The sequence below is a fragment of the Nyctibius grandis genome, chromosome 1 (assembly GCF_013368605.1).
Source record: "Nyctibius grandis isolate bNycGra1 chromosome 1, bNycGra1.pri, whole genome shotgun sequence".
Lineage (NCBI taxonomy): Eukaryota > Metazoa > Chordata > Aves > Nyctibiiformes > Nyctibiidae > Nyctibius > Nyctibius grandis.
In genome coordinates, this window is record NC_090658.1 from 60985334 (window position 1) to 61011031 (window position 25698).

The 25698-nt window shown below is 42.0% G+C and overlaps 1 protein-coding gene across 1 annotated transcript; it reads right to left on the reverse strand.

Moving 5' to 3' along the window:
• Positions 1-311: 311 nt before the first annotated feature.
• TMEM242 (transmembrane protein 242) lies at positions 312-24253 on the reverse strand. Its single transcript, XM_068416414.1, has 4 exons — positions 24040-24253; positions 21736-21836; positions 18156-18293; positions 312-1547 (listed from the first exon to the last, which is right to left on the reverse strand). Exons 1-4 carry the CDS (start codon positions 24167-24169, stop codon positions 1449-1451), a joined length of 468 nt encoding a protein of 155 aa, XP_068272515.1. The 5' UTR covers positions 24170-24253; the 3' UTR covers positions 312-1448.
• Positions 24254-25698: the final 1445 nt, after the last annotated feature.

The following is a 25698-nucleotide window of genomic DNA, read 5'->3' on the forward strand; positions in this document are numbered from 1 at the left end:
TTGGTAACTCAGAACTAATATGCATAAGCGTAGGCAATACAGGTATCACCATGCACACAAACTAACAGAAATATGAAAATAGTACCATTTTTCGTGTGCATATGATGGCAGTATTCACCACAATTTATTTAATATTGGATTACAAGCATCAAGCTATGGAAAAGATGTCAACTACTACACTTCAATTGCTTTAAAGATATTATTTCTGTGTCATGTTTCATAGGAAAACCATACTTCTCTATTATTCATCTGACATTTAAAGCTTTTTTTAATGTTATTTCCTAGGAATATAAAGACTTAATCAGAAAAGACAGGTTTTAAGAGGACTTTATTAAATCTGACAACAGACTAATTGGACTGTGTGCAATTAATAAAAAAAAAACTGATAATTGAGCATTCAACAAAGGACTGTTCACTGATAGCATTTTTTTTTTATTTCTGCATTTTTACAGATCTCCAGTTCTGCAAATACAATGTTTGAGTAAGACATTATTCTTCCTAGTTTACTCCCACACTTCATTAGATTACTGCAGTATGGAAAATGTCACATTGCTTCTCCTCATAGAAGAGCCACAGGAACCACTGAAATACAAAAAACATAGCCCTGCCCGTACACTTTCTTAGCTGAAAATATTTATGTAGGACAGACTGGGTGTCTCACTATTTTATACCTTTTTCACTTACAACTTAAATTGCTACACAAATGTAGTAGAGACCTTTATGCAAACTATCAGATTCACTGTTGTGGGATCCAATTAAAAAAGCTAGTACTGAGAAAACAGGGAACTTCGTAGAGATCTCTTCTGACGCTCTACAGAGGAGCTCAGTAGGTCACTACTTGCATATGGGATGTTTTAAACTTTCTCTTCAGACATACAAAAATAGTTTGGTTTAGATACTTTCTCTGTTGCAAATTTAAGTATCTCCTTTATTTTTAGAAGAGTGCACTGTATGCTTTACCTTCAGGCTCAGTAACAGATCTGTTACAATTGACTTGATGGTTATAGTCCTCATGGGACATGCAAATGTCACTGAAAGTACTGTTCTTTGTTTCCTGGAGAAATTTCCTAAAATTCCTCTTAAGACGCAGGATGGGATAAGAGTTTATTGGGATTTTGTCCTTACATTTACTACTGAAGATTGCTTTCTTCTTTAAGTCTTCATAAGAGGGAGTCTTTTCTCAAGTTGTTTCCAACTTATCTTGGAGGGTTCATTTCCCCACAAATCAACTATACCAAGCATGCTGAAAAGTACAATATAAATTCTTTTGCCTTGTTTTGTTTTTAATTCCCTTGCTGCTAGATGTTAACTGGCATCCTCAGGTTCAGTGAACTCAGTCAGTAACTTGCTCAGTCTGAGTTTTCTTCTCTGTTTTTCAGATGGGACACCTCTGCTGCTTCCACTCCTGTTCTTGCTGAGAGAGACATCTCCAAATGACTCTGAGTCTTTCACTTGGATTTAAGTAAGTCTTCCCATTCAACAGTGGACTCACTATTTTTAGGAATTGCTGGAAACACTGACTGCATTTTAGTTCGGAATTCTTTCATCTATAAAAGAGATTCAAAAAAAAATCAGTTAACTGTTAATAAGAAGCAAATAAAGTAGCACCATGAACCCCAGGCTTATTCCACAAAATAAGCTGTGTGAGGTAAAAAAAGAGATAAAAATACTTCAAAAATAACAGAAAATTAAGGCTTTCCCTCTGATTATGTTGGTTCAATTAACAAAGTGAAAAAAGTATGAAGGGTCGCACAACAATCCCCCCTTATAAAGTACCACACTGGGGTGTCTAATTTGGACCACTTGCCTGAATGATTCACTACTGTTATATGAACTACTATATATACACACACATTTAAAATGTTTTTTGTTTGGAGGAAAATTACCTCCATAGAATGTGCCCATATTTTGACTGCAGTGCCTTTTTCTACACTGGCAATGGATTAAAGGCCCAGTAGGTCTGTTCAAGGATTTTAAAACAAGGATTGAAGAAAAATACTGGTCAGCTCTGACAATTTAGGTTTATCCCACCATATGGATACAGGTGACAAAACAAAGTCTCATTCAAATTTATACATTAGTAGGAAGGAAAACAAGATTCATAACGATATGTAGGACCAAGCTTTTCTTTCACTGTTGTTAAATTAAAATGCTGTGAAAGAGGAAGTTTGCTAACTTTATATTCTGTATATCAATACATTAATACCAATTGCCAAATCTGTATTTATCAAAACCATTTTATCACCAACGTCTGATTCAATAGTCCTGGCAGGCGAGAACTGAAATTTGATTTATTTAAAAATCACTTCTGTTTGAAGATAATATTTAGATTTAGTGGGTTTCTTTCTTCCAAGATTTTTACATATATTTTTACATATAATATATTTTTAAAGTATAGGCATGGAAAAATCAAATCAGTGAAAATCCCGTTACACAAACAGCAGGAAGTACAGGGAATTTTTGGACTGCTATTTTTAGGAAGCTCTGCAGAATCTATGACATTCCCGCAGAGAAGACAGGATGTGGCATTCATGCACTGGATGCAATGACCTCTTGAACACCAAACCGTGTCTCAGGCAGTATGTCCCACGGAGGGGTTCCAGGAAATGTAGATATTCTGAACAGCCACGCAGGCATCTTCTCTAATATGCCTGTATTTTGTGTGTTATGGGTCATCAGGTTTTTTACAAATACCTTTGGGCCATTTTCTGCTCAAGTCCTTCTCCATATGAATAATTCTTACAAAGAACTGGTACTTCTTTAGAGAAATGTTGCTGTAATGCAATTATTCAAGTTACAGCTGATACAAAGAATGAAGCGATTTACAAAGAAATTAGCAATCCTTTACTAAGACAATAACTAACTATGATGGATGAAAGCATTTTAGAACTCAAGTTTTTGTGTAAAAATGCCAGGGTATTGCTAATCAAATAAAAATACACATTACATAAAGTAGAAGGAAAATTAGAGCCAAATTATCCTTTTTGTTTTATCCTGATTGATTGTGTTCTTATGTAAAAACTAATTCACTGTCTGCTTTATATTTTATTCTAATCAGATAGCTGTTTTGATTAATTATTCATTCTTGGTTTTTAAAAATCTTGGCAACCACCCACAATTGTTCCTAAAATAATATTTCTGCTTCTTACTTAAAACTGAAAAGCTTTCATAGACAGATAGTATTTCCAAGAATAAACACCAGTATCAGAGCTGACGTAGGGGAACAGCCTAAATTACATTAAACAACTGCTGACAATTAAATACAAGTATTTAGAGTAGGAAATGCTTTAGGAGCTTTGGCTTGGCTGTTTTTTCCAGTCCTCTATAATTAAGTTACTGCAGTTCTCTGATGTGAGGAAACTATTCAATTTACTTAACATTTTTTACTTCGTACAGAGTGAACCAACTCTTCTACACTTTCATTTCACACTAAGTGTTATCTGGGAGTTTGGTAACACAGGAATGGTCAGATCCTAACCTGGTGTAAACTGCTGTAGCTCAGTTAGTATAACTGGAAATAAAACATTTTACACCAGCTAATGATCTGGTGCAATGTGGATTTTTTGGCTGCTTCTAAACTCAGACTTTTACATTTCTTTCAGTGTCAAATTTAAATGATGCACTCGTGAGCCATACAGGACACCTCTGTTACTCCACTGAAGACACACAAACCCAAAGGAAAACTAAAAGCAATTATATAAGTCCTCCAAAAAGAGGGTGATGGGTGGGGGAGCCATTCAAAAAACTACAGTGCTTTCTCACTCTAACAGCTACCTTATAACTACTGACATGCCGAACTCTAATCCTTGAATGCAAAAAGCAGTCTTGTCTGGGAAATAAAACACTAAGTTCTGTTCTGAAAGAAAAAAAGATATTTAGAAAGCACTAGAACACTGCCAGCAGCTGCAGGTTTAAGAATATTCAGATTTTTCTCCCCTCGGAACGCTAATTTATGTTCTGCAGGTAAAAGCAACTAATTTTGTGGAAAAGCAAATTTTCCTTAACACGTGGACCAAATCTGAAATATTCAACGTCTTTCTTTTGCTTTTAAGACTCCCTGAGAAATTTCCTCAGCCTTGTCTTCTCAGATTTTGATGCTTATTTGCAAAACCACTTTGCAAGTGATGCCAGACTCAGTGTCTCATCTACCACTTCCTCTCTTGCCAGCATCTACGCCCTTTTCCACAAGCCCCCTCCACACAAAAATAGTTTTTCATTGCAATTCACAACTTTGACCATGTTTTATATTTTTCCACAAACTTTCTTCCTTTGTGATACCTGGACAGGGAGCTATTTTAATAAATCATAATGCCAAGCTGATCACCACTCTGCATTGTCTTCTCAATGTGATGCTTTAGGTTGTCAGCTATTGAAGAAGGACATCATCTACAGTGACTGGCACGGGCCTCACTAATACAGAATGTCTCACAATATGTCTAAACGGGGCAATTTCTTTACGATACAAATGTCACAGCTACTAACTCTAACTAGAAGTTTTCATTTCTATACAACTTAAAGACACCGCACCCTATTATTTCTCTCCACAACAGTTTTTCAGTTCTCACTAATAATACATTGAGCAACATAACTAATACTAGTTGCAGACTTCTATTCTCCCCACCTCCCTCTCCTCCCAGTAGGAAAGTGCAGAACAGTATTTCATTAGGGCTTTGATCTGGACTTGTAAGGTATCTCCCCTTTCTCTTCTGTTCCACTAACACCACCAGCTTCTGAGTTTCTTCCTCCATTTCCACATTTGTGCTTGTTGCTATCCTCAATGTACTTCCAAATCCTAGCCACTGTCCTCCCTGCACTCAGAGCTCCTCTAAAGCTCAATTGCCACACGGCCTAAAAGCATGGAGAAGACTTTGAAATCTAACTATTCTCTGACGTAATGGAACCAGTGTATACACACATAAATAACCATGGAAACCACATCCCAAAGTTCCTCTCTTCTCTCCCAGTGACAATGTCTGCCTGCTTATGAACCGTTCCAGTATCAAATTTTAGGCTGTGATTTCTCTCAGTCAGAGACTATGAGCTCAATATGCTGGGCCTTGACTGGTCAAACTCTATTTAATATATTTATATATTTAGGACTAAATTTGGCCTCCAAAGTAACCCACACTGGTCTCAGGGTTGTTCTTGCTTGGTTGACAGTATCATACCAGGCCCACTGCAACTTCAGAAGACCCTTATAGTGAAGGTAAAATTTTTTCACTGAACAAGTAAATTAGCTGTCCTCCAACAAATTGGGCTTACCAGTCTCCAGTCACCTCCTGCAGTGCGGTGAGCTTCTTGTGAAGCTGATGAATCTAGCTTTATGTTCTATTAATACTGCACACTTGAGGTGCAAGAATTGGGACCTTGTCTTTACCTGCTTCACCTCTCAGGGTCTCTTGTCTCAGGGGACAAGCACACTTCTTGATGAGGGAAATGCTGCAATGAGGAATCTGTGTCTTGCCTTGCCTTTTCTTTTTCACAGACACGCCACTCAAGAGGTCTCTTCTCCCCACTCTCTCCCTGGAAATCTTCTGTATTTCCTCCACATTCCACAATAGACATGCCAGTGGTCTCAAATCAAAAGGCATTAATTTAATTATGAAAGCTAATGTGCTATGTACTAAGTACTGGAATGGTTTGAAATAATTCACTGAAATGGCTGCCTCTTTATTATTGTCAGCCACACTGACACTGGGATATGCGCTTCAACTGTGATAATATCTTCAATTAATAGTGCAGCAAACTGAGCACTAAAAGCTGAATGTATTTTACCTCTTTCTGCTGCCTTCTGTATCACGGGCCACTCTCTCAGCTGCTGCTTCTGAGCCTAGTGGTACATGAACGATTTGTAACACATTTCTTGATTTAACGTTCCAGCATGCTCTGTTCCTGGAGGCAACTCTCCGAAGTGAATTTCACTCAAGTAAATTTTATTTTTTTTATCACAGATACTGCAAAGCTTGACGCTGTTTTTTCCTGCCAAATAAATTACAGTAACTGTTCCACCTCTGACTGTCAGGCTTCTTTCTAAAAGGGTATCATCTGCCTTTACTGCATTAAATAATCTGTAATAGCTACAGATCACTGTAATTTTCTTATCTTAACCTAATGATCCTGCCTCAGGTGGCAAAAATATGGGGACCTAAAAGCATCTTCCATTTAATAATCTCTTTTTAATGTACATTGTTGACAGACTGTCACACAAAAATTGGGATAGCACTATTACCGAGAGCACTTACGTGGCCGTTCATATTAAAATGAAAGGAAGAGGGGCTAAAAGAGTCTATTTGAATCCTAGAATGAAAGTTTTACGAAGAAATGTTCTCTTTAATGTCTGACACTCATAACAGGGCAACCCAGATTCTAGGAATGATTAGCTTCCTATTTTAGTACTTGTACCAGCAAGAACTGCTTACATTAGCTCCCAAGTGAAAGGAGGTTAGATGCCCTGAACTAGAATATTGACTGGTGGCAGAATACAGTATGTACATGCCCTGTGTTCTCCTCAGCACCTTCCATTTCACAAGGCATGAAGATGAGACGGGCTGCCCTGGATTTAAGAGCATTGGAGAGGATTGTTCTTGCCACCTTTTCCCAAATCTTAAAGTGACTGCTGTCACCCTTGTTAGCAAACGATTACCAAGGTCTGCATAAAGAAATAGCAAGTTATTTGTAGAAAGTGGCAAGCGCTGAGCCCTCACAGTACTTGAAGAGCTGCTGGCTGAAAGTGATTCTCCAACTCTCTGTGTAAAATGGGGCACTCGCTGTGGATCACCCCGTGCCGGTTTGCATGCTGACCTCTAAAATAAGCATGGAAAATAGAGCCTTCATTCATATTCTTAGTCCTTACACTTCATTAGCAAAGGCATTATGAATGTTCAGATTATTCAGAACTACATCCCTATGAAAATGGCCCTCAGAGGGTCAATCCTGGCCGTATACATCCTAATATTTAACTCCCTTACACTGTGCTGTCATGGTGCACTGTTCACAACCTGTTTGCCAGTTCCAGTGTTTCAGGCTTGCATAAAGACAAGCAGCAGCAGAATTTTGTTAAAACCATCTAGAGAAGCCAAGAGTTCATATTAACCCTCTATCTCATGGAGACTTGCGCACATGCTTAACCCCACTCAGTGTTGAATACTCTCCTTGAAATCAGAGGGCCATTTGCAATGCCTAAAATTAAACCAAACACATAGACATATTTTTCCAGAAACTACCCCTATAAATTCTGTGTAATTGGGTAAGACATGTCCTGTGCTTTTTTAAAAGCAAACTAACATGAAAACAACCTAAGTGAACTTTACAGGAAGAGGGGGAGAGGATTGTCACTGTTTAGAACAAAGCTGTCACAGTTCCATTATACATATATAGTAGCCTTCCACGGCTACTACATGCTCCATCTCCAATTACTGGTGAACTATGGAGAGCTGTCAAGTCACAAGGCTCAGGCTGTCTCCTTTCCAATTACTGGGTCACAAGAAGGGATAAAACACATTAAATACTTTCCTCATGTTACTTTTCCCAGCGTGCAGCAGACATGTTATTAATTCATAAATGAATGCATTTCACAAACGGGAAGATAGCTGGTCTACATCACAAACCTGTTTTACTAGCCCCACTTTGGTTAATTTCTGTAGGAATGTCACTTAGCTCCCAAAAATGGGATTGTTAACTGGTAGCCTGAAAGTATCTTTCTATACATCTATCATAAAAGGAGGAAGATGCCATTCCAGTAGAAAAGCCTAAAGAAAACAAAACTGTTCTGGTTTAAGGCTAGACTATTTTGAATAAAAAAAAAAAAAAAAAAAAAGAAGTGATTAGCTAACTATGATCAATGGGAAAGAGAGCTATTAATTTATATGCACCAAGACAGTAATTTTGTAAACCACAATCTGAAAAAAAAAAAAAAGCAGCTTCCTTAGGTTCAGAGATACAGGAGTATCCTTCAAAATTTTATACATTTCCACATTGATCTTTCTGAAATAAAATGCCAAGGACTTAAGTGTTTGTAGTATATGATATCTCAAAGTAGATTAAGCCAATGTCTCATACTCAAGCCTGTTTTCATTGATTTCAGTGATGCTGCATCAGGCTTTAAAATAAAAGTAATGGTACAAAGTTTGGATTATAACATCTTGTTGCAAAAGGTTTTCATGCTATGCAGAAAAATGGAGTGAAATACTTTTGAAACCACTGAGGAACATGCCATTTATTTCTGCAGAATCTTACTTTCAAATCTGGGTGCCTGAAAAGGACATCCAAATGATCAGTCTGTTATGGTGTACTAGTCACCCTGGGCAATTTGAAAAATTAATATTAAAGTAATTTAAAATTTAAAATAGTTAAGTATCTAAATGTATAAAGCAAGCTGGTTAATGGACTCAAAATCCCAGGATGAGCGTCCCAACTCCATAAGCTCTTCTGTGCTGTAATTTGGATTACTGAATTAAAGTAAAAACATGAATTCTCTGCAAGCAGGCAGTTCCTGAAAAGGGCAACATGAGTAATTATTTTCCTCTGTATGTTCAGGACTTCACGATATGTATCATCCACAAGTGAGATTCACAGCTGGGAAAAGAGCCAGCACAAAATAAAAATTCTTCAGTGATGTGTAAGCCTCGATGCCATGATCGGGGCTGAATTCCACGCGGGAAACCTGTCAGGGCCAGTGGGACATCCAGAGCCAGGCAGGGACGGCTGGGCGCCTCCAGGCAAACAGAGCAGCTGGGGTCCTGGACCACAGAAGGGTGAGACAAGCATGGACATACCACCACACTTAAGGAAGCACAGGAAGATCCCATGGGACCAAGACGTAGCACAAATAATTTGCACCTATCAGATAAGGTTTTGTTCAGATTTCAGTTGTACACATATAGTTCACAGTTATGTGCAGCTGAGAAGTAGATCAATCCATTTGTCCACTTATGGTGATGTGGAACTGCTCCACGGAGGAAATTTCAGACCAAAGGCTGAACGTTATTTTATTCTTTCTAGCTTCTTAACAGGTTGGCGGCAGCCAACAGCTACGAGTATCTTCCAAGACACAGCAGAGTAATTCCTCAAGACAGCTACAGTTACAGTCTTCCCATATTCTTGAAATACTTACTTATGGCTGCCCTATTCATAAAGCAGATGTAGTGTAGAGGGGTTTTTGGAGCAGAATGGTCATGTAATGAGCCAGAAGTATGAGAGTATGGAGTGAGGGCCTAGCTGCGTGACAAGATTCACGTAGCTAGTGTCAACAAGCCGACCTTGGAGAGATGAGGAAAAACAGTAGCTGAGCAAACAAGAATTGAGGGAGTAGCCGGTGGGAGCCGAACACGGAGGAGAAGAAACAAGAACTGATGGAGCCAATTAAGAAAAGACCAGTGGCAGAGCAGTGACCAATCAACACATCAAAGAAGAGTATGTTTAGTAATATTAACCAGTAGCAATGCACATGCTTACAGCCAGGGAAAGTACAAAATGTATAAAAGGGACAGCTTATGCTTAATAAAGCGTCTTCACTTTGATTCACATTGGATTGTGTGGAGGCGTGTTCCTTCTCCTCAATGTAGCAGCTTTCCAGTAGGAAAATGATGATCTTATTCCTTGAATAAGCTTTCTGCCTTACCAAGTACACAGTGAGGTTCATAGGTTACTTTTTTTTTTCTTTACTTCTTGGATAAAATACTAGCAGTACGTATGCGTGGAGGCAAGTCTTCTCCATGCCAAACAAATTAGGCAATATAAGCAGTACAGAAAAACCCTGTATAAAAAGGAGGAGGAAGTGCTAACTTGTACTAACTCCATCTTCTTTTTTAGAGCTTGAATTTAAATAAGTATTGAGGAACTAAAAGAACATTAAAAAAAATGGGCAGATTTGATTTATACTGAAATATATGATCATGAAATAGCAAGGAAAATATATGTTTTTATTATGCAATCAAACATAAGCACGATAAGGAATAGAAACTTAATGAATAATACTTAGGTGAGGATTAAATACAACTAAAATTAAAAACTAATAACAACAAAAAATCTAGGAATGACTCTAGGATGAATCTAGCAGATACTGCTTTTACAGCAACATTTGTTCACTTATGAAATTGCATAAAAATTTCAGCCACTGCAATATGCCTATATGTGGTTGAGATCTATGGATATTAGTACTATTTACAGATGCCAAAACCAATAATTTTTTAAGACATGTCTCCATGTTCTTATTTTATGTTTTAAATTAATTCATCCTTAAAGCCAATACTCCTTTGTATTTATACTGCACCTATGACTATAGTCTCACAAAATTATATCAGATGTCTCTCAAAATAAGCAGGGGGTAGAGTTATTATTTTTATGCTTAAAATGGTTATTTAGAGGTTAGATTTCCTCTAGAGAAAAGCAGCCCGCCTAGGAAATGTCCTTACCAACACAACCATGGCAAGCATATATTCTCTGTATTGCGTTTAATTGTTTTAGATGTCTCGTCACAGCTGTGCAATTGTTTCAGACTGTTAATATTTTAAAGGTTAAGATCAATGAAAAACATTGGGAGTCACCATAAAAATGATAAACTAATATTTTATAACTATATTAGTCACAAATTACTAGGCAATTCTTCTCACTATTTTCCCAGCTTTCCATGGAACAGATGTGGAAGCAACAATCAGAATCTCACAAACCTACATATGAATCATCCTGGCCCCTTTCCTATGGGAGAAAGAATGCTTTTATTTCTGAGGAAATAAAACCTAATTTATTGAGGGCATGAAGAGCAAAAGGGCTCTTAAAGCATAATTTATCCTGTTTGTTAACTGTTGCATGCTTCAGTCTACAAGGGCCGAGGGTATTGTTCTGCTTTTAAAAGAAGGCTCATAATCGCTGATAGTTTTAAAAGAAAAAGAACATCAGGCATTCATAGGTATGTTTTAATACCTGTCAAGTATCCTATAGTTGCCAGTTTAAAAACAAAAACTTGCTTATTTAAAACAAAGGTTTATAATTCAACTGTAACTTCTAGAAAATAGTGAAAGCAACATTTTTCCAAGCAACAAAAAGGTGTGGTGGATCATATCACTTGTAGAATATGTAAATAAAATACGAAAGGTTTAATTTTTAGAAACTTTCATGAAAATACTTGTTTAGGTCAACTGTAACAACGGGGCTTTTAAGATAATTTTGAATTTTTTGCTTTTAAAAACTTTTAAAAATTTTTACTGAGTGAAACACCATTTATTCTTCAATTGAAAATTTAAAACTTAATTGAGCATTTCATATGGAGAATGTTGAAATAAGTTCTTTCAACTACTCTTCTCCTTTAAAAAACTTAAATAATAAATTGGCCAAACACATTCTTTTCTACAAAATTTATTTCAACACCGTAGCGTTTTGCATCAGAAACCAGTCAGCCCACTGCACCAGGAGTGGGCAGCTACAGGGTTCTGACACTGCAAGCTCAAAACCCTGGAAGACGATAATGCCATGGAAGATAATGCCATGATGTGGAAGTTGTTAAATAGCACCTACACTTGTTAAAAAGGGTGCCCTTTTGTTTCAAGCCAGATGCTAATTATTAAGCTTGTGTTTAACATTACACATGTCCTTCTGTTTTGTGAAGTGCCTCAGAGAGGAAGGCTGTGGATGTGTCTGGATGAGCACTGGGGTTCAGATCAGGAGTGCTCCATCTCCCAGTTGCCCGTGCTTACTGGGCGTGAGTTTGTGTACTGCTGAACAGTCTCAAAACGCATGAAATGGGTTTCTTTAGGGTGACACAAAACTGAAGAAGCATTCTAGGAGCACACATAACATACTCCAGCTGCAAACAGGCATTCAAGCCACGGGGCAAGGCCAGAGTCAGTTCCAATTTTAAAAATCCCCTGGAATGGTTGTACATGCCAGGTCCTCAGCCCCCTATTGCTCCACTGCCCCAGTGCTGCTGGTTGATGATACTTGCTAATATAGACAGAGCTGGAGATAAGCAAAGGTGGATTGACTTTAAATATTTTCCTAAGAGACTGCAGGAAGCAAGTTTAAAAAGTCTGACTATTACTGACAGCTGGTTATTTTCTATAAGAGGTACAATATAAAACTAGATAACCATCATCTCCTAGGTTCTGAAAATGAAGATTTCTCTTTTACATTATTGAAAAATAGAACTTAAACCATTATCAAACCAAGTCCTCACTGATCCATCACTTCTCCATTTAGGAATAAGAGTTGACTGGAATTTAGTAGGGTTTATTACTTACCAGCCTGTCCTCAGATTACAACAGTGGTAACTGCAGTCAGGGGATATTAACCACCCAACCTGAGACAGCATAAAATCTTTTATATCCCTTACCAAGATATAAAGATCAGTTACTTACTCTCACCCCTGGGTTTTCATGCTGCCATAAAAAGCAGCAGACTGTAAAGCTACAGGGAACCACCTTTAACAATAAAGCCATTTAAGAGCTGGAAGTAGGCATTGTCACAGCACTGTTTTAAGAACCAATAAACCACAAAGATGAAATAAAAATCTAGTATCACCAAAGCTGGTGCATCACCTCGGTGTCTAGAACAGATCTTAGCAACGATTTGCTTCTATGGCAAACACAGGCTGTCTCAGAAGGTGTAAGGACGAGGCATCCTGAACTGTGGCTTCAGTTTCCTTCCACGACACAAACTGCTGAGCAATCGCGACGCCGCTTCAGAATGATGGACACAGATTAATTACAGCAATTATAACTCATCAAGGAAATACCGTGCCAGTTTGCTCTTGTCGGTTCATCTCTGACTTTGTAAGTGATTACAAGATAATTTAAAGTCACAAAGCTTAGAGTAATACATGTTTTTATCAATCACTCGCTGTCCCGTCGATAATTTATGCTCACAGGCACATCCCCGAACATTAAAAACCACCATTTCCCAGTACCGCGATGCTTGTTCATAAATCCGTGTCGTTTCAAGGCCATTAAACCCGCCCAGGCCGTCAGCGTGAGGAGCAGAGCGGGCTTTTCCCGCGGGCGCGGCGCCCGTGCGCTGTTCCCCTCGGCGCCAGCAGGTGGCGCTGCGGTGCAGCAGCGCCCCGGCCCCGCCCACCCGCCGCGCGGGCTCTGCCCCGCGGGAAACGCCCGGCCGGCGCCCGGCAGCGCAGGGGAGGGACAGACACTGCGCCCCCCGCCCCTAAACACCCGAGGTCGTAGCAGCACCGTGCTGGTGCCGTTCCACCCTGTCGGGTGCGCGGGAGGTGCTCAGCACCCGCGATCACAGCGGGCTTACGGCAGGCGCTGACACAAGGATCAGGATTAGGACAATGCCGTCACACCAGTTGAGCGACTGCAACATCGTTTCAAACCAGAGCAAAGCACAAAGAGCACCGAGCACGTCTGTCGCTGCACTTCTCCAAATTCACTGACGAGCTTTGCTCTCCTCTTCCTTCAAGGCCAGCCCAAGCTCTGGAGTGCACCACCTGAACTTCAGCCATCTCCACGGGTTGGCCAGTCAGGAGTGGGACTGCTCAACAGCTTTCCTGGCCAAGCCAGCCATGCTTAAAGATCTCCTATCTCTCCTACTCCTTTTGGTGTGAATCCTGCCAATCCATCACGTCTGATTTTCCATTGTGGCTTCTTGTATTTTACTCTTGGAGGTGACATGAGGCATTAAACAACACTTAGCAACTCAGTTTTACTTGACTCAGAACTCCCCTCCAAACTCTGCAAGTGAAGGTCAATCCTTTATTTGCTAAGATCTCACCAAGATAGTCACAGGGACAGAGTTGGCAATGGGTTTGAGAAAGCACTGGAGTTTATCTACTTGTATGTGTGACAGAAGCAGCTCTCTTGTTTGCTAAAGGAAACATCTGCAGTGCTTACGACCAGAATTTTATTATGCTTAACAATATAATACTGAGATACTCTATTAGCTGTCAGTATGTCAATATTACCAGTAGCTCTTACACAAATGAAGCCGCTGCCCAGCAGGACCAGATCACTAACTAGCAGGTCCCAAAGGCAGCTGGCTACTATTAAAAGCAGTAAGGTGAAGAGGCTGGACAGAACCTCTTCTCTTTGTCCAGCTGCCAAAGCTTTAGTTATTAAGTTCACACAGATTCTGGGCATCAAAATGAGCCAAGTCTCCCCTCAGGTCACGTACAGGATAGCACTTTCATAGGCTAAAGTCTGCCCTAAGTTCATAGCTCTCAAATCTTGATACCTGATGATAGGTTTGAAATTGTAACTTCTATAGGTCTTGGGAACCTGCGTGTACTACAGAGCAACTGCACTCTCAGCATTCAGCAAAGCTGAAAACTCAAGACATTTTTATTCAAGTAAATTTGTAAGAGCCTCTTTTTAAAACATTTAACTGAAATGAAAATGTTCATTTGAAAATTCTCATCGGGGCCAGCCAACATAGATTCATGAAAGGCAGGTCCTGCTTGACCAGCCTGGTCTCCTTCTATGACCAAGTGACCCGCTTAGTAGATGAGGGCAGGGCTGTGGATGTAGTCTATCTAGACTTCAGTAAGGCATTCGACACTGTCTCCCACAGCATCCTCCTCCTAGACAAACTGGCTGCCCAGGGCTTGGATGGGTGGACTCTTAAATGGGTTAAAAACTCGCTGGATGGCCGAGCCCAGAGAGTGGTGGTGAATGGGGCAAAGTCCAACTGGCAGCCGGTCACTAGCGGTGTTCCCCAGGGCTCAGTTCTGGGGCCGGTGCTGTTCAATATCTTTATAGATGATCTAGACGTAGGGATTGAGTGCACCCTCAGCAAATTTGCAGATGACACCAAGCTGGGTGGGAGTGTCGATCTGCTGGAGGGTAGGAAGGCCTTACAGAGGGATCTAGACAGGTTAGATAGATGGGCCGAGACCAACGGCATGAGGTTCAACAAGAACAAGTGCCGGGTCTTACACTTCAGCCACAACAACCCCATGCAGCGCTACAGGCTGGGGGAAGAGTGGTTAGAAAGCGGCCCGGTGGAAAGAGACCTGGGGGTGCTGATCGACAGCCGGCTAAACATGAGCCAGCAGTGTGCCCAGGTGGCCAAGAAGGCCAATGGCATCCTGGCCTCTATTAGGAATAGTGTAGCCAGCCGGTCTAGGGAAGTGATTGTCCCTCTGTACTCAGCACTGGTGACGCCGCACCTTGAATACTGTGTCCAGTTCTGGGCCCCGCACTTCAAGAAAGATGTTGAGGTGTTGGAGCGAGTCCAGAGGCGGGCGACCAAGCTGGTGAAGGATCTGGAGGGTCTGACCGACGAGGAACGGCTGAGGGAGCTGGGGTTGTTTAGCCTGGGGAAGAGGAGGCTCAGAGGTGACCTTATTGCAGTCTACAACTACCTGAAGGGAGGTTGTAGTGAAGTGGGAGTTGGCCTCTTCTCCCAGGCAACTAGCTATAGGACAAGAGGACACAGCCTCAAGCTTCGCCAGGGGAGGTTCAGGTGGGACATTAGGAAGAATTTCTTCTCAGAAAGGGTTATTAGACATTGGAATGGGCTGCCCAGGGAGGTGGTGGAGTCCCCATCTCTGGATGTGTTTAAGAAAAGACTGGACATGGCACTTAGTGCCATGGTCTAGTTGACATAGTGGTGTCACGGCAACGGTTGGACTCGATGATCCCAGAGGTCTCTTCCAACCTCACTGATTCTGTGATTCTGTGATTCTGTGCTGAGTTTAGTGTAAAATCTATGGTGTCTTCCATGATCTGAACAGCTTATGTGGAAAGAAACTTTATTTCACTCAGGGATAACTTCAGTTAACAGTTCTCCACAAATAAAAATTATTTTATTTTTCTGGCTATCTAATAATTATTAGATACAATATATCCATCTAATATATGTTCTTAAAAATCAGTATTTTAACTGACTGTTAATCCATTATTCTGCTTACATGGTAGCGATTAAGAATTTTCAAAAGTATCAAAATGTTCCCCTGAAACAGAAAATAAATAAAATAAGAATGCCCTTCTTAAAATGAGCATATGTTTTAGAGTCCAGAACTAATAATGTACCAGCCAGCTCATAACCCTTACTTAATTTCAACTGTTCAGGAAGATGATATTTAAGCACAAAAATACTGTCTTTTAACACTCAGTGTTGGCTCCCAAGTATTATGTTAAAGCAGCATGCAAAGGGTGTCAACGACAATCAAAAATGACTTAATTCTAGAAATATATTTTTAATGCTAATGAACCTCTTCTCCTTGGTCACAATATTTCATTTTCAGCATACTTCTGCTTTTGTACCTCCAGCATTTTTTAAACATATATATATTAGATTTTAACAGATACATAGTAAAACAGGAATAAGAAATGTGTGACAGGAAATTTACAAATGCTAATTTTTGATTCTGCAGTAATGAGTAGTACTGTTGTACGTGTTTCCTTTCTGCACTGGGAATTTAAAAGTCTATAGTGAATGCAGGATGTCAGTGAGAGCAGGGAGAGAGCTGTTCAAAATCATGTACAGACACAGCCTCTTGGCAGAAATCTGCTTCTGTCAGTGTCTTCAGTTCTCACTGTGCAATATGGCAAAACGTAAGCACTCCACAATAGAAACCAACACCAACAGGCATTTGCAAGAGCCTCTTAAGATACAGTTCTCCCCACCTCCTTTCAACACCAACACAACACAGAATATAATAAGGCACAGCTTTCTGACTCAATGAATCTCTAAAATGCCCTGCAGCGTGCTGTTCTCTTCTGAGACGAGAGCTGCTGAGGTCAGGTAGCCAGAAGCCCCCATCAGACTCTGGGGCTTGGCTATCTCAAGCTTGTGTGGTTGTTCCCTGTCAGGCAACCTCAAGGAACACAGCCTCACACAGAAACAAGGCAACTGTCGGTCTAGGCCAGTACTTCTCAAGGAAGTAAAAATTAAGCTTACCGAGAAACAGTTAATGTAAATTGCAGACTAGGGTCAGATTCTGCTGTCCTTTAGCAGGACCAGAAGTACTCTGACGGAATGAAAATAAGAATTGGCAGCATAGTGTGAAATGAATCCTTTTGGCTGATGATATAACTGACAGTAAACTGTCACCAGTAAACTGAGTGGACTGCTGTAGCTCACCATGTAGAGAGTATAAACTGCTACTTCCACTCTTCCTCCCCCTTCTCTGCCATTCCACTACAGCCTCACATGGAGGACTTGAGTTTAAACAAAATGTGCTGTAGATGCCTCCTATGTCCTGCTATGCTTTTTTGGATTTTCTGCCTTCCTTCACTGGCTCCTATTGAGAATCAACATCAGAAATTAAGGAATAAGGGATTGTGTAGTGCTGTATGTTGGGATCTAAATCATGACCTACAGGATATCCCAGCAGAGTAGACAAGAAGTGAGAACTTGAATAAAGGTATTAATGAGAACAGTACTGGGATGGGGTAGTATCTTCTTCCTTTTAGTTTTGGGAGACGCTTTGCTGAATATATAAATAATTTGTCATGGAAAGTAAAGGAAGTCTATTCATTCCTAGTCCTAAAGAGGATGCAGACAGTTCTCCCAGACTTAGAGCTGCAGGGGACTCTTAAATCATGGCTCATTACTAGGGGCAAACAAAAATGCTTACAGGAACTTCAGCGTTCACGCTCAACACTATGAAACACTGGAACATAAGCAATTTACTAAAGATAGCCTTAGCCTCTTGGGACATACAGATGCTTCCTGAGTTTCTTTGCCTTGACGTGGCATGTTATGGTCCACCATTCTATTGCACATGAAACTCAATCTTCTGCCCCCTTGCCCCTTCTAGAAATGCACTAGAAAGCAAGCTGGTTTCCTCTCAGTCTTCCTTATGTCCCCAGTGTCCTGATGCAAAAAATGGAACTTGGACAAATAAACGGACTGATCTCAAGATAGGATTCACACTTTAATTCAATAAGCAAAGGATATAGAAAGTTTGCAGCTACTATTTTAGTCTCTAAATCAGAACACTGTCTCTTTTGTGAAGAATCTGAAACATCTGTGCAAATAAACATAAGCAAAACTGTTCCTCCCCCAAAATTGTCTCCTCCCACAACATCCCATTTTTTGCAGACCTAAGAATGTCTTCCCTGCATGCACACACTCTGGTTAATCACCCTACATGTGGTGAATGAAGGTGTAACTCCTAGGCTGAAGTAGTATAGAGATGCCACCCCAAGATGCACCACCCAAGGAAAAATACAGTATTTCAAGGGATCGTACTTGCTACTCACACTGTGCACACCCAGGGCCTTCCAGATGGCAAAACTGAGCAATCCAACTCCGCACCATGCGTAGAGTGAGCCCCATCCTAGGGCTCGTAAGGCAAGTGATGAACCACTCTCTGGTAAGGCAGTTGTGGCAGTAATCCCCTAGAACCAAAAATAAAGTGATCAAGACAAAGTAAACAATAATTGGGAAAAAAAGATGAACTAAAAAAGTTAACTTAGTGATCTAGAACTTTTCCTGACTTGCCAGCTGTACTCCTGTGGCCACAGAAACTGTTATGGCTGCCAGCAGACCCAAAGAGCCAAGCAAGGGGGAGGATGAGCTGTCTTCCCACCAGGAGCAGGTTTCATGGTTGCCAGTACCAGATGAGGGTGCTTTTTATTACCCAGAAGTGCTCTAGTCAACTGTTTCATGGGCACAAGAATCTGACACTCAGTTATCCCACCAGTCAAAATACAAAACTGAATCAAAACCAGTCACAAGCCCTTATGCCAGTGACATCAGAACATAATCATTGTACATCATTGCCTTTGGTACTTTTTCTTGGGGGGTATATAGGTGGGGGGCATATGGATGGGGGGCAACCATTGGCCTTTATCTGCACTCCTGAAATAGCAGATTAGGAAACTGGAGGAACCTGAGTAGCTTTCAGCTGGACACAGAGAGGGAATAACAGTGACTGAGAGACTAATTTCGAGGGGCTGCCACTCTGAACGAGCTCTGGAAACCATTTAGGAAAATTTTGTAAAAAAGCAAATAACAACACTGAACCCATCCCCCTGCAGAGTTCACCAAGTGGCCACAAAGAAAATGCTCTGCAGTCTCCATACTTCTCATTTTTGTCAGAAACAAGAGTAGGCGGTTTTAACCACTTGTTAAGATACTGCAGCATAACAGTCTGCCCTGAGGCGTGTCCTGGAAACAAACACCACTGTCACTTGAAAAAGTCACCTCAGACCAAGAAGAACAGAGCCTCAGCCATGATGGGGTCTGATGAACCACGATGAAACCTTATCTGTTGCAGCGCATAAATGCACACTGCAGTCTCCAAGGGCATAAGCCATACGCTGGCTGACATCAATCAGTTCGCACCGCACGTTCACCATTAGCCAGCCATTCTCATCTCACAACGCGCACCTGACTGCATGTATTTGCTACAGGACAGCTTCAATCTGTGTAGCCCGCAACAGCAGTAGGACAGACATAATCGTCTTGCTCATAGTGGTAAATATCAGCAAGAGGCTTTGTTTTTTTTCCCCCCAAAGGATCACTGTTCAATTCTTCACATGGAAACATAGATTTCAGATGGTGACTGTTAAAGACTGGCATCTATAGTCCTTACACAACTGAACAGTCCTACTTACTATCTCGGGAAAAAAAAACAACAATTATTGCTCAGAGCTAAACATAAATGAGAGTGCAAGCATACAAATATATTCAATAAAGAATTATTTCATTTATAGTCTAAAATACTGAAAAGTGAAATTAACTTGCAGAAGGATCCAAAAAATTTACCTCCAAAACATGCCAAAGAGCTGCACTTTTCTATTCATCACAAAAAGTGGAAAAAAAGCCTTGGTATTCTTGCTTTAAAAAGAATTAATATTTTTTTAGTTTTTTTTAAAAAAATGGTTCTCTTTCTTCTTTGATATAATTAAACATATGTAGTATCTGTCACTATAGTATTTGGTTAGTGATATAGTAGTTTTTTTCTTCTTGTCTTTGTATTTATTGAAGTGTTAAAATGATCCTCAGACAGTCCTCAGCATTAACACTTTTCCTTAGGATTTAGCTGTAGGCACAGTTACCCAAGGACAAATACACACTTGCAAGGGCACAAGCAAAATGCATCTTGATCCTTATTTATTCTGACTTGGACATCCCAAAGTGGAAGCTGTTAAGAAAACAATGCTCTGTAACTATGTGTGTATACACATACATGCACAGACACAACAGAGATCTCTAGTCACACTGTTAGACCAGGTCCTGTTATTTCTTTACCACAGCTAATGAACTTTCATAACTCTTTCAGTAGAAGCTGCTTTGAGTAGATTTAAAATGCTGATGATTACTTCTGACATTTCTCCTGTTTCCATCATCTAACCATAAACAACAACATGCAGAAAAATTTCTCCCACTTGGAAGATGGGAAAATATCTTCTACACAGAATCTTTAAATAGGAGTCATTATCTGTGAAAATTGCTAGCAAAAAAAACCCCACCCAAATGCTATTTAAATGCTTGATTGCCCCAGAAAAAAAGTGGTAAATGGAAACAACTGATCTGGTTTTACTGACAGCAGTCAAACAGCGTTCAGTCACAGGCTGATTCCTTGGGGTATTAAATACACAGATAAGGATCTCTGTAAACAACACAGTTTGTTATACAATGATCAGATATGCTGTTTAGAGCATCAAGAAAGCTGATTAATGAAACGCTAAAAAATTTAAAAAGACAACAGCATGGGAGAAAAAGATGTCACCAACAAAAAACATTTTTAAGAGAACTGAATTTTATTCACGATTGCTTTCTCTTCATTACTGCTCCTACATTTTTTTTAAAAAGAACTACTTTGATTTAAAAAATAAGCTATTAAACAATACTTGAGTCCTTCTAAAAAAAGGGCCAGGAAAATATAGGGCAGAATTAGCTGATTTGGTTACCAAAATATATGCTTCACATTTATTTTTATTTTTTTTTTTTTAAGAGCATAATAAGCAGGAAGTGGGAGAAGGAGAAATGACATTGTTTTTTTCAGACATAGGTCTCAATCCTGTAACTATTCCCTTGTGGATAAGAGCATGTCTGAAAGGAAGCAGTGCCTAAAATAAACAGCGCGTTCAGCTGTTTTGGTTGATTGTATTCAGCATGTTCACTGTTTTGTATGACCTAACCCACTGTAAAATCAAACACCTGGACAACTGATGGTAAAACTGGGCACTTATCACAAGCAGGATGCTGCTTCTGAGCATTTCATTTTATCATCCCCCAATCATTTCTTAACTGAAGGTCTCTGCAGTGGTCCCAGGCTGCATTACGTGTGCTTCCTGTTTCTACTGTGACTTGCATGCCACCATTTCACTGACACAAAAACTGGCACAAGCCAGCAAAGATGCTGAAAGTATAGGTCTTGCATTTCTTCCCAACATTGAGCATCAATTCTCATTCCTTCACACCTTCCCCCAAGCTTGTGCCAGCACAGTCACTGCAGTCATACAGTAAAGCAGATCAGAAGACTGATTTGGACTAAAATGCTCAGGATGCTCAGGAAAAAGGAAGTTTTTAAAAAAATTATGTTACAAAAGAAGCAGAAAACATATTCCATTATATAGCAGTAGTATGCTTCCAGCAAACAGTGTATGCTTTATGTATTTCAACTAATCTCAAGTACTAAAGTGTTTAGCAGTGCCAACTCTGAACTGATTTTTATATTCATCCTACCCCTATTGACTTCAGTTAAGTCTACTGCGCTTACCATCAACTTCATACAGCCAGACTCCACACATATCAACATTTCTATAAAGCATTTGATGCATTCTTATTTCCTGCGTACCACAATTGGAAAATAGTTTAAAAGTAACAAACCTTGCTGAACCAGTCTGGGTTCTTCTTTTTTGTCATGGCAAGTGTGGTGCCAAAACCAGCTATCATTCCTGCTGTAGCAACAGTACCTAGAAAAATTCCCCCTGCCAAGAAAAGTTTAAGAAATAAAAATTAAGATTTTGTTTCTTAAGGGTAAGGAAAAAAAAAACCACAACAAAAACAAACCACAAAAACAAACCTGTTTTGAAACTAAAACCTGAAAAACCCTGTCAGCCCATGCTGAAGGGAAAGGAACAGTTGTCTACATTATTTACAGTAACTCAATATGGCAAGAAAGCAAGAATATTTTGAAATAGAGCATTTTGAAAATTAATGGTAAGTGTATACACAAAAATCACTCAAATCCCAGGATGCCTTTCACAGTACTTCAGAATTTCTCTCTCACTCCAGAGCCAGGCTACTAAAATAGTCTTGTTCTATGGCTACACCTCAACCTTCCCCAAAAGGAAGATGTGATTATTTTTGTGGCACCACTTGTTATTTCAAATGGCCACCTGAAAATCCATCAGTACCTCTGAAGACCGTTCCATAAGCAACGCTTGTTCTTCACATTTCTTCAGTTTATGTTCTAATGCTCTATTTAAAAAAAGAAAGTGACACTAGCAGGAAGTTTTCTCAAGATAGAAAGCATTCCACTTTTCAGTTTTTTCAGAGTGTTTCCAACGTCACTTGGAGTCCCTCGATGCCTTCTAGTTCTTGCATCAAAGGTACATGGAGCCATACCTGCCCACTTTTAAGAAAAAGCCTTGTTACAAAGACTGAGTGCACTGTACAAAACCATCTGATTCGTATTAAAATTTTTAAAAATTCAAGGAGTTACAAGTTCTTTCTTTAAAACTATTGATACTCAGCCTGTTTTCCCTTTCCTGATACTAGTTGGTAATTAAAAATTGGCCTGGATAGGAAGTAAGAAGTAAAACATGCTTATGTGAGGTCCCACTTTTTAAAAATGAATTATCCTATTATTATGATGGAGAAGTTTGCTGTACTCATGTCAACGTATGAAGCACCTCTTCTGCCCGGGAGCAGGAAGACCTCGCACGCTATCCGAACTTTGCATGCCCACCGCATTTTACATTTCAAGGGCTACTACCCAACATTTTCCTAATTTCAGAAATAATACTTGGTCTTAAATTAACCTCTTCTCGAAGAGGAGAAGCTTGATGCATGGCCTCCTTGGGAGGGGCAGGAAACCATTGCAAGGGGCAGGCAAAGCGTGCGGCAGCAGGGAATGGTGCCCTGGAGTCAGCACGCTCGTGGAGACATCCCTCCCCGGTGCCTGCAGGGGGTACCGGGGCACCGCCGCCAGACCGTGGCCTTCCCGCAGGGCCGGGGCGCCGCCGGGCCGGGGCAGCCTGGCAGGAGAGTGGGCGGAGCTCCGGCCTCCACTCCGCCAGGGGGCGCGGGGAGCCCGCTCCGCCAGAGGGAGCAGCCTGGAAGCCCGCGGGGCGGCGGGCTCTGACCGTGGCTGTCGCCGCCGGCCGCAGGTGCGCCCGCTGCCTTCCGCCGCTCCCAGGTGCGTGTGACTGCGGAGACTTTGTCTCTGCTACGAGGCCGGGTTCTCCCCTCGCCCCTGCTGGGATCCAGTCCGGGACACCCGCTTGTTTTGTTAACGGAAACCTCAAGGAACCCGCGGCGCTACCTGTAACCCGTACCAGCCGCCTCCTTCCCAGCGGCTTCTACCTCTTCAGGCCGTCCCGGCAGGGCTGGGCGCGGACACCCGCCCGCCACCGCTCCCAGCCCCGCAGGGCCGACCTCCCTCCACCACCCCCCCGCCAGCATGTCGCTGCGCGACCCCGCTGCGGTCCCCACGGCGCTGCGGGGCGAGGGAGGGAGGCGGCTCTCAGCGGCTGCCGCCCCCGTCCCGGAGCGGGCCCACCCGCCTCGGGCCCCTCGGATCCCGCCCAGCAGCGCCGGGCCTGCCCGCGCCGTGCCTTGTAGCCCTGCGCCGGACTCAAGTGGCTGAGGGGCGACAGGCGCCACCGCTGAAGGGAAGGGAAAAGGCGGGCGGCGATGTAGAGGCCTCCTCACTGCATCCAAAGGCCGTGGCCAAGGCCATCCCCAAACGCCTCGGCTCCTCCCCAGGGACAAGAGAGTGGAGCAAGACCTCAGGCTACGGCAAGGGGGCACAGAAACGCCTTCCCGCCGGCCTCCGCCGTCCCTGCGGCACGGCCGGGAGCGCGGGGGCGACCACAGGGCTCCCGGCACCCGCTGGTGCTGGTCCCTGACCCGTGCAGGCAAAGGAGTGAAGGAGAGGAGAGGAGAGAAGAGGAAGGCTTTCTGCACCTTTGATTAAGAAGAGCTTGTCCTGGGACGCCGCAGGGCTCCCGGTCCGCCGGGGCAGGGGCAGCCCGCGCCCGGGGTCCAGCGGAGCCGCCGCCCCCTCCTGGGCATCCCCGCTAGCAGCCGCCTCCATGGCCCAGGGCGCGGGAGGAGGAGGAGGTGGCTGCGGGCCGCAACCCGGAAGGAAACGGAGCTGCGCCGGGACACGCAGCCGCCGCCCTTCCTCTTCTTCTTCCTCCTCCTCGTCGGGCGGCTGTGGGAATCAGTCACCTGGAGGGGCCTGGCCGGCCGCTGTCGCCCCCCAGCGAGGCCCGAGGAGGGCGGGGGAGCGGGGGTGTGGCGGGGAGCTGGGGCGCGCTTACCCGAGCCGTGGTTTACCGGTGACTGAGGCAGCTGCGGTTCCCCTGTCAGCCCGGGCGGTAACGCGGGGCGGTCGGTGGGCGCCGGCGGCAGCCGGTACCGCGGTGGCACGGTGCCGGGCGTGCCCCGCAAGTCACGTCCTCCAGCACTGGAGCCTTTTCCTCGGCCGCTGTTCACTTCGTGTGCCGCTGCCAGCTGCCCCCTCAGTAACCGCCCGTCGTCGGAGGGGCCTTCGGTGTCCCCGAGAGCCCTAATCGCGCAGAGGGAAAATTGGCAAAAGTTGTCAAAGCCTCTTTTAAATCAAGTCTTTTATAGCAGGCTCATAAGGGGGGTTTTGTTTTAAGTCTGTGGGGCAGATAACGTCATGGACTTTACTGAATTAAACTGGGGAAGATTCTTACTTCCCATGGATTTTACTAAGCTATATCTTGACAGATGGTGTTGCTGTGAAATACATCTTTTTTGTTCCAAATTCTCACTCTCCCAAGTCATGTAAATCATTCTTAATGTACATCTAAATTTTGTCTGAATGGAATCGTAAAGTAACACTACAGCAACCGTACATTTATGTTTTCTTTCGTGCCTGTGCCACAGTACTTCTCAGTTGCTGTTGCTGATGGATACCAATTGCTGTACAGTTATCTGTCACTCTATTGAACGTGTTCCTTTATCAAACGATGTACTAACTCATCAAGATTCAGTACGGGCAGGTAAAATACATTTTTATATGTAACAGCCAGTACTTTAACAGCAATCAAATAACGTAAATAAAGCCAAACCAAGTGCTTCTTCCCCAGCTTCCTTCTTTGTATCTTTTCATCATCATTTATAGTCTGTATCTAAGGGTCTAATTGTAGGGGCTTGGGTTGCTAGGCAAAAATTTAGTATTTTGGGAAACTTCCTGTTCACGGTACTTACGAAAACCAATCCAAAGCTGTTTCCTAATAGTCTGTGTACTGTGTCAGTTAAAATTTTATGCAGTTCAGAAGCAGTTATTGCAAAAGAAGTAGGCAGCATCTCTGCTGTAGAGCTGACCATCACTCAGTTTTTCTAATCTGGACAGCACCTAACTGACTTGCAGTCTTCTTCCCTCCTTTGGAAAAGGCGCCCTAAAATCCTCTGTGTGTTTTGGAATAGCATTAGCACTGCACTTCTTTATGACTGCCACAAATAATAATAAAGCCTCCTTGAACAGCTTAGAAAAGGTGGTCTTAGAATAACTGCACCGTGACAATATCAAAAGAGGAAATTACTTTTTACTTTATCTTCATGCTGGAGTATATATGATTATATAAAGTATTT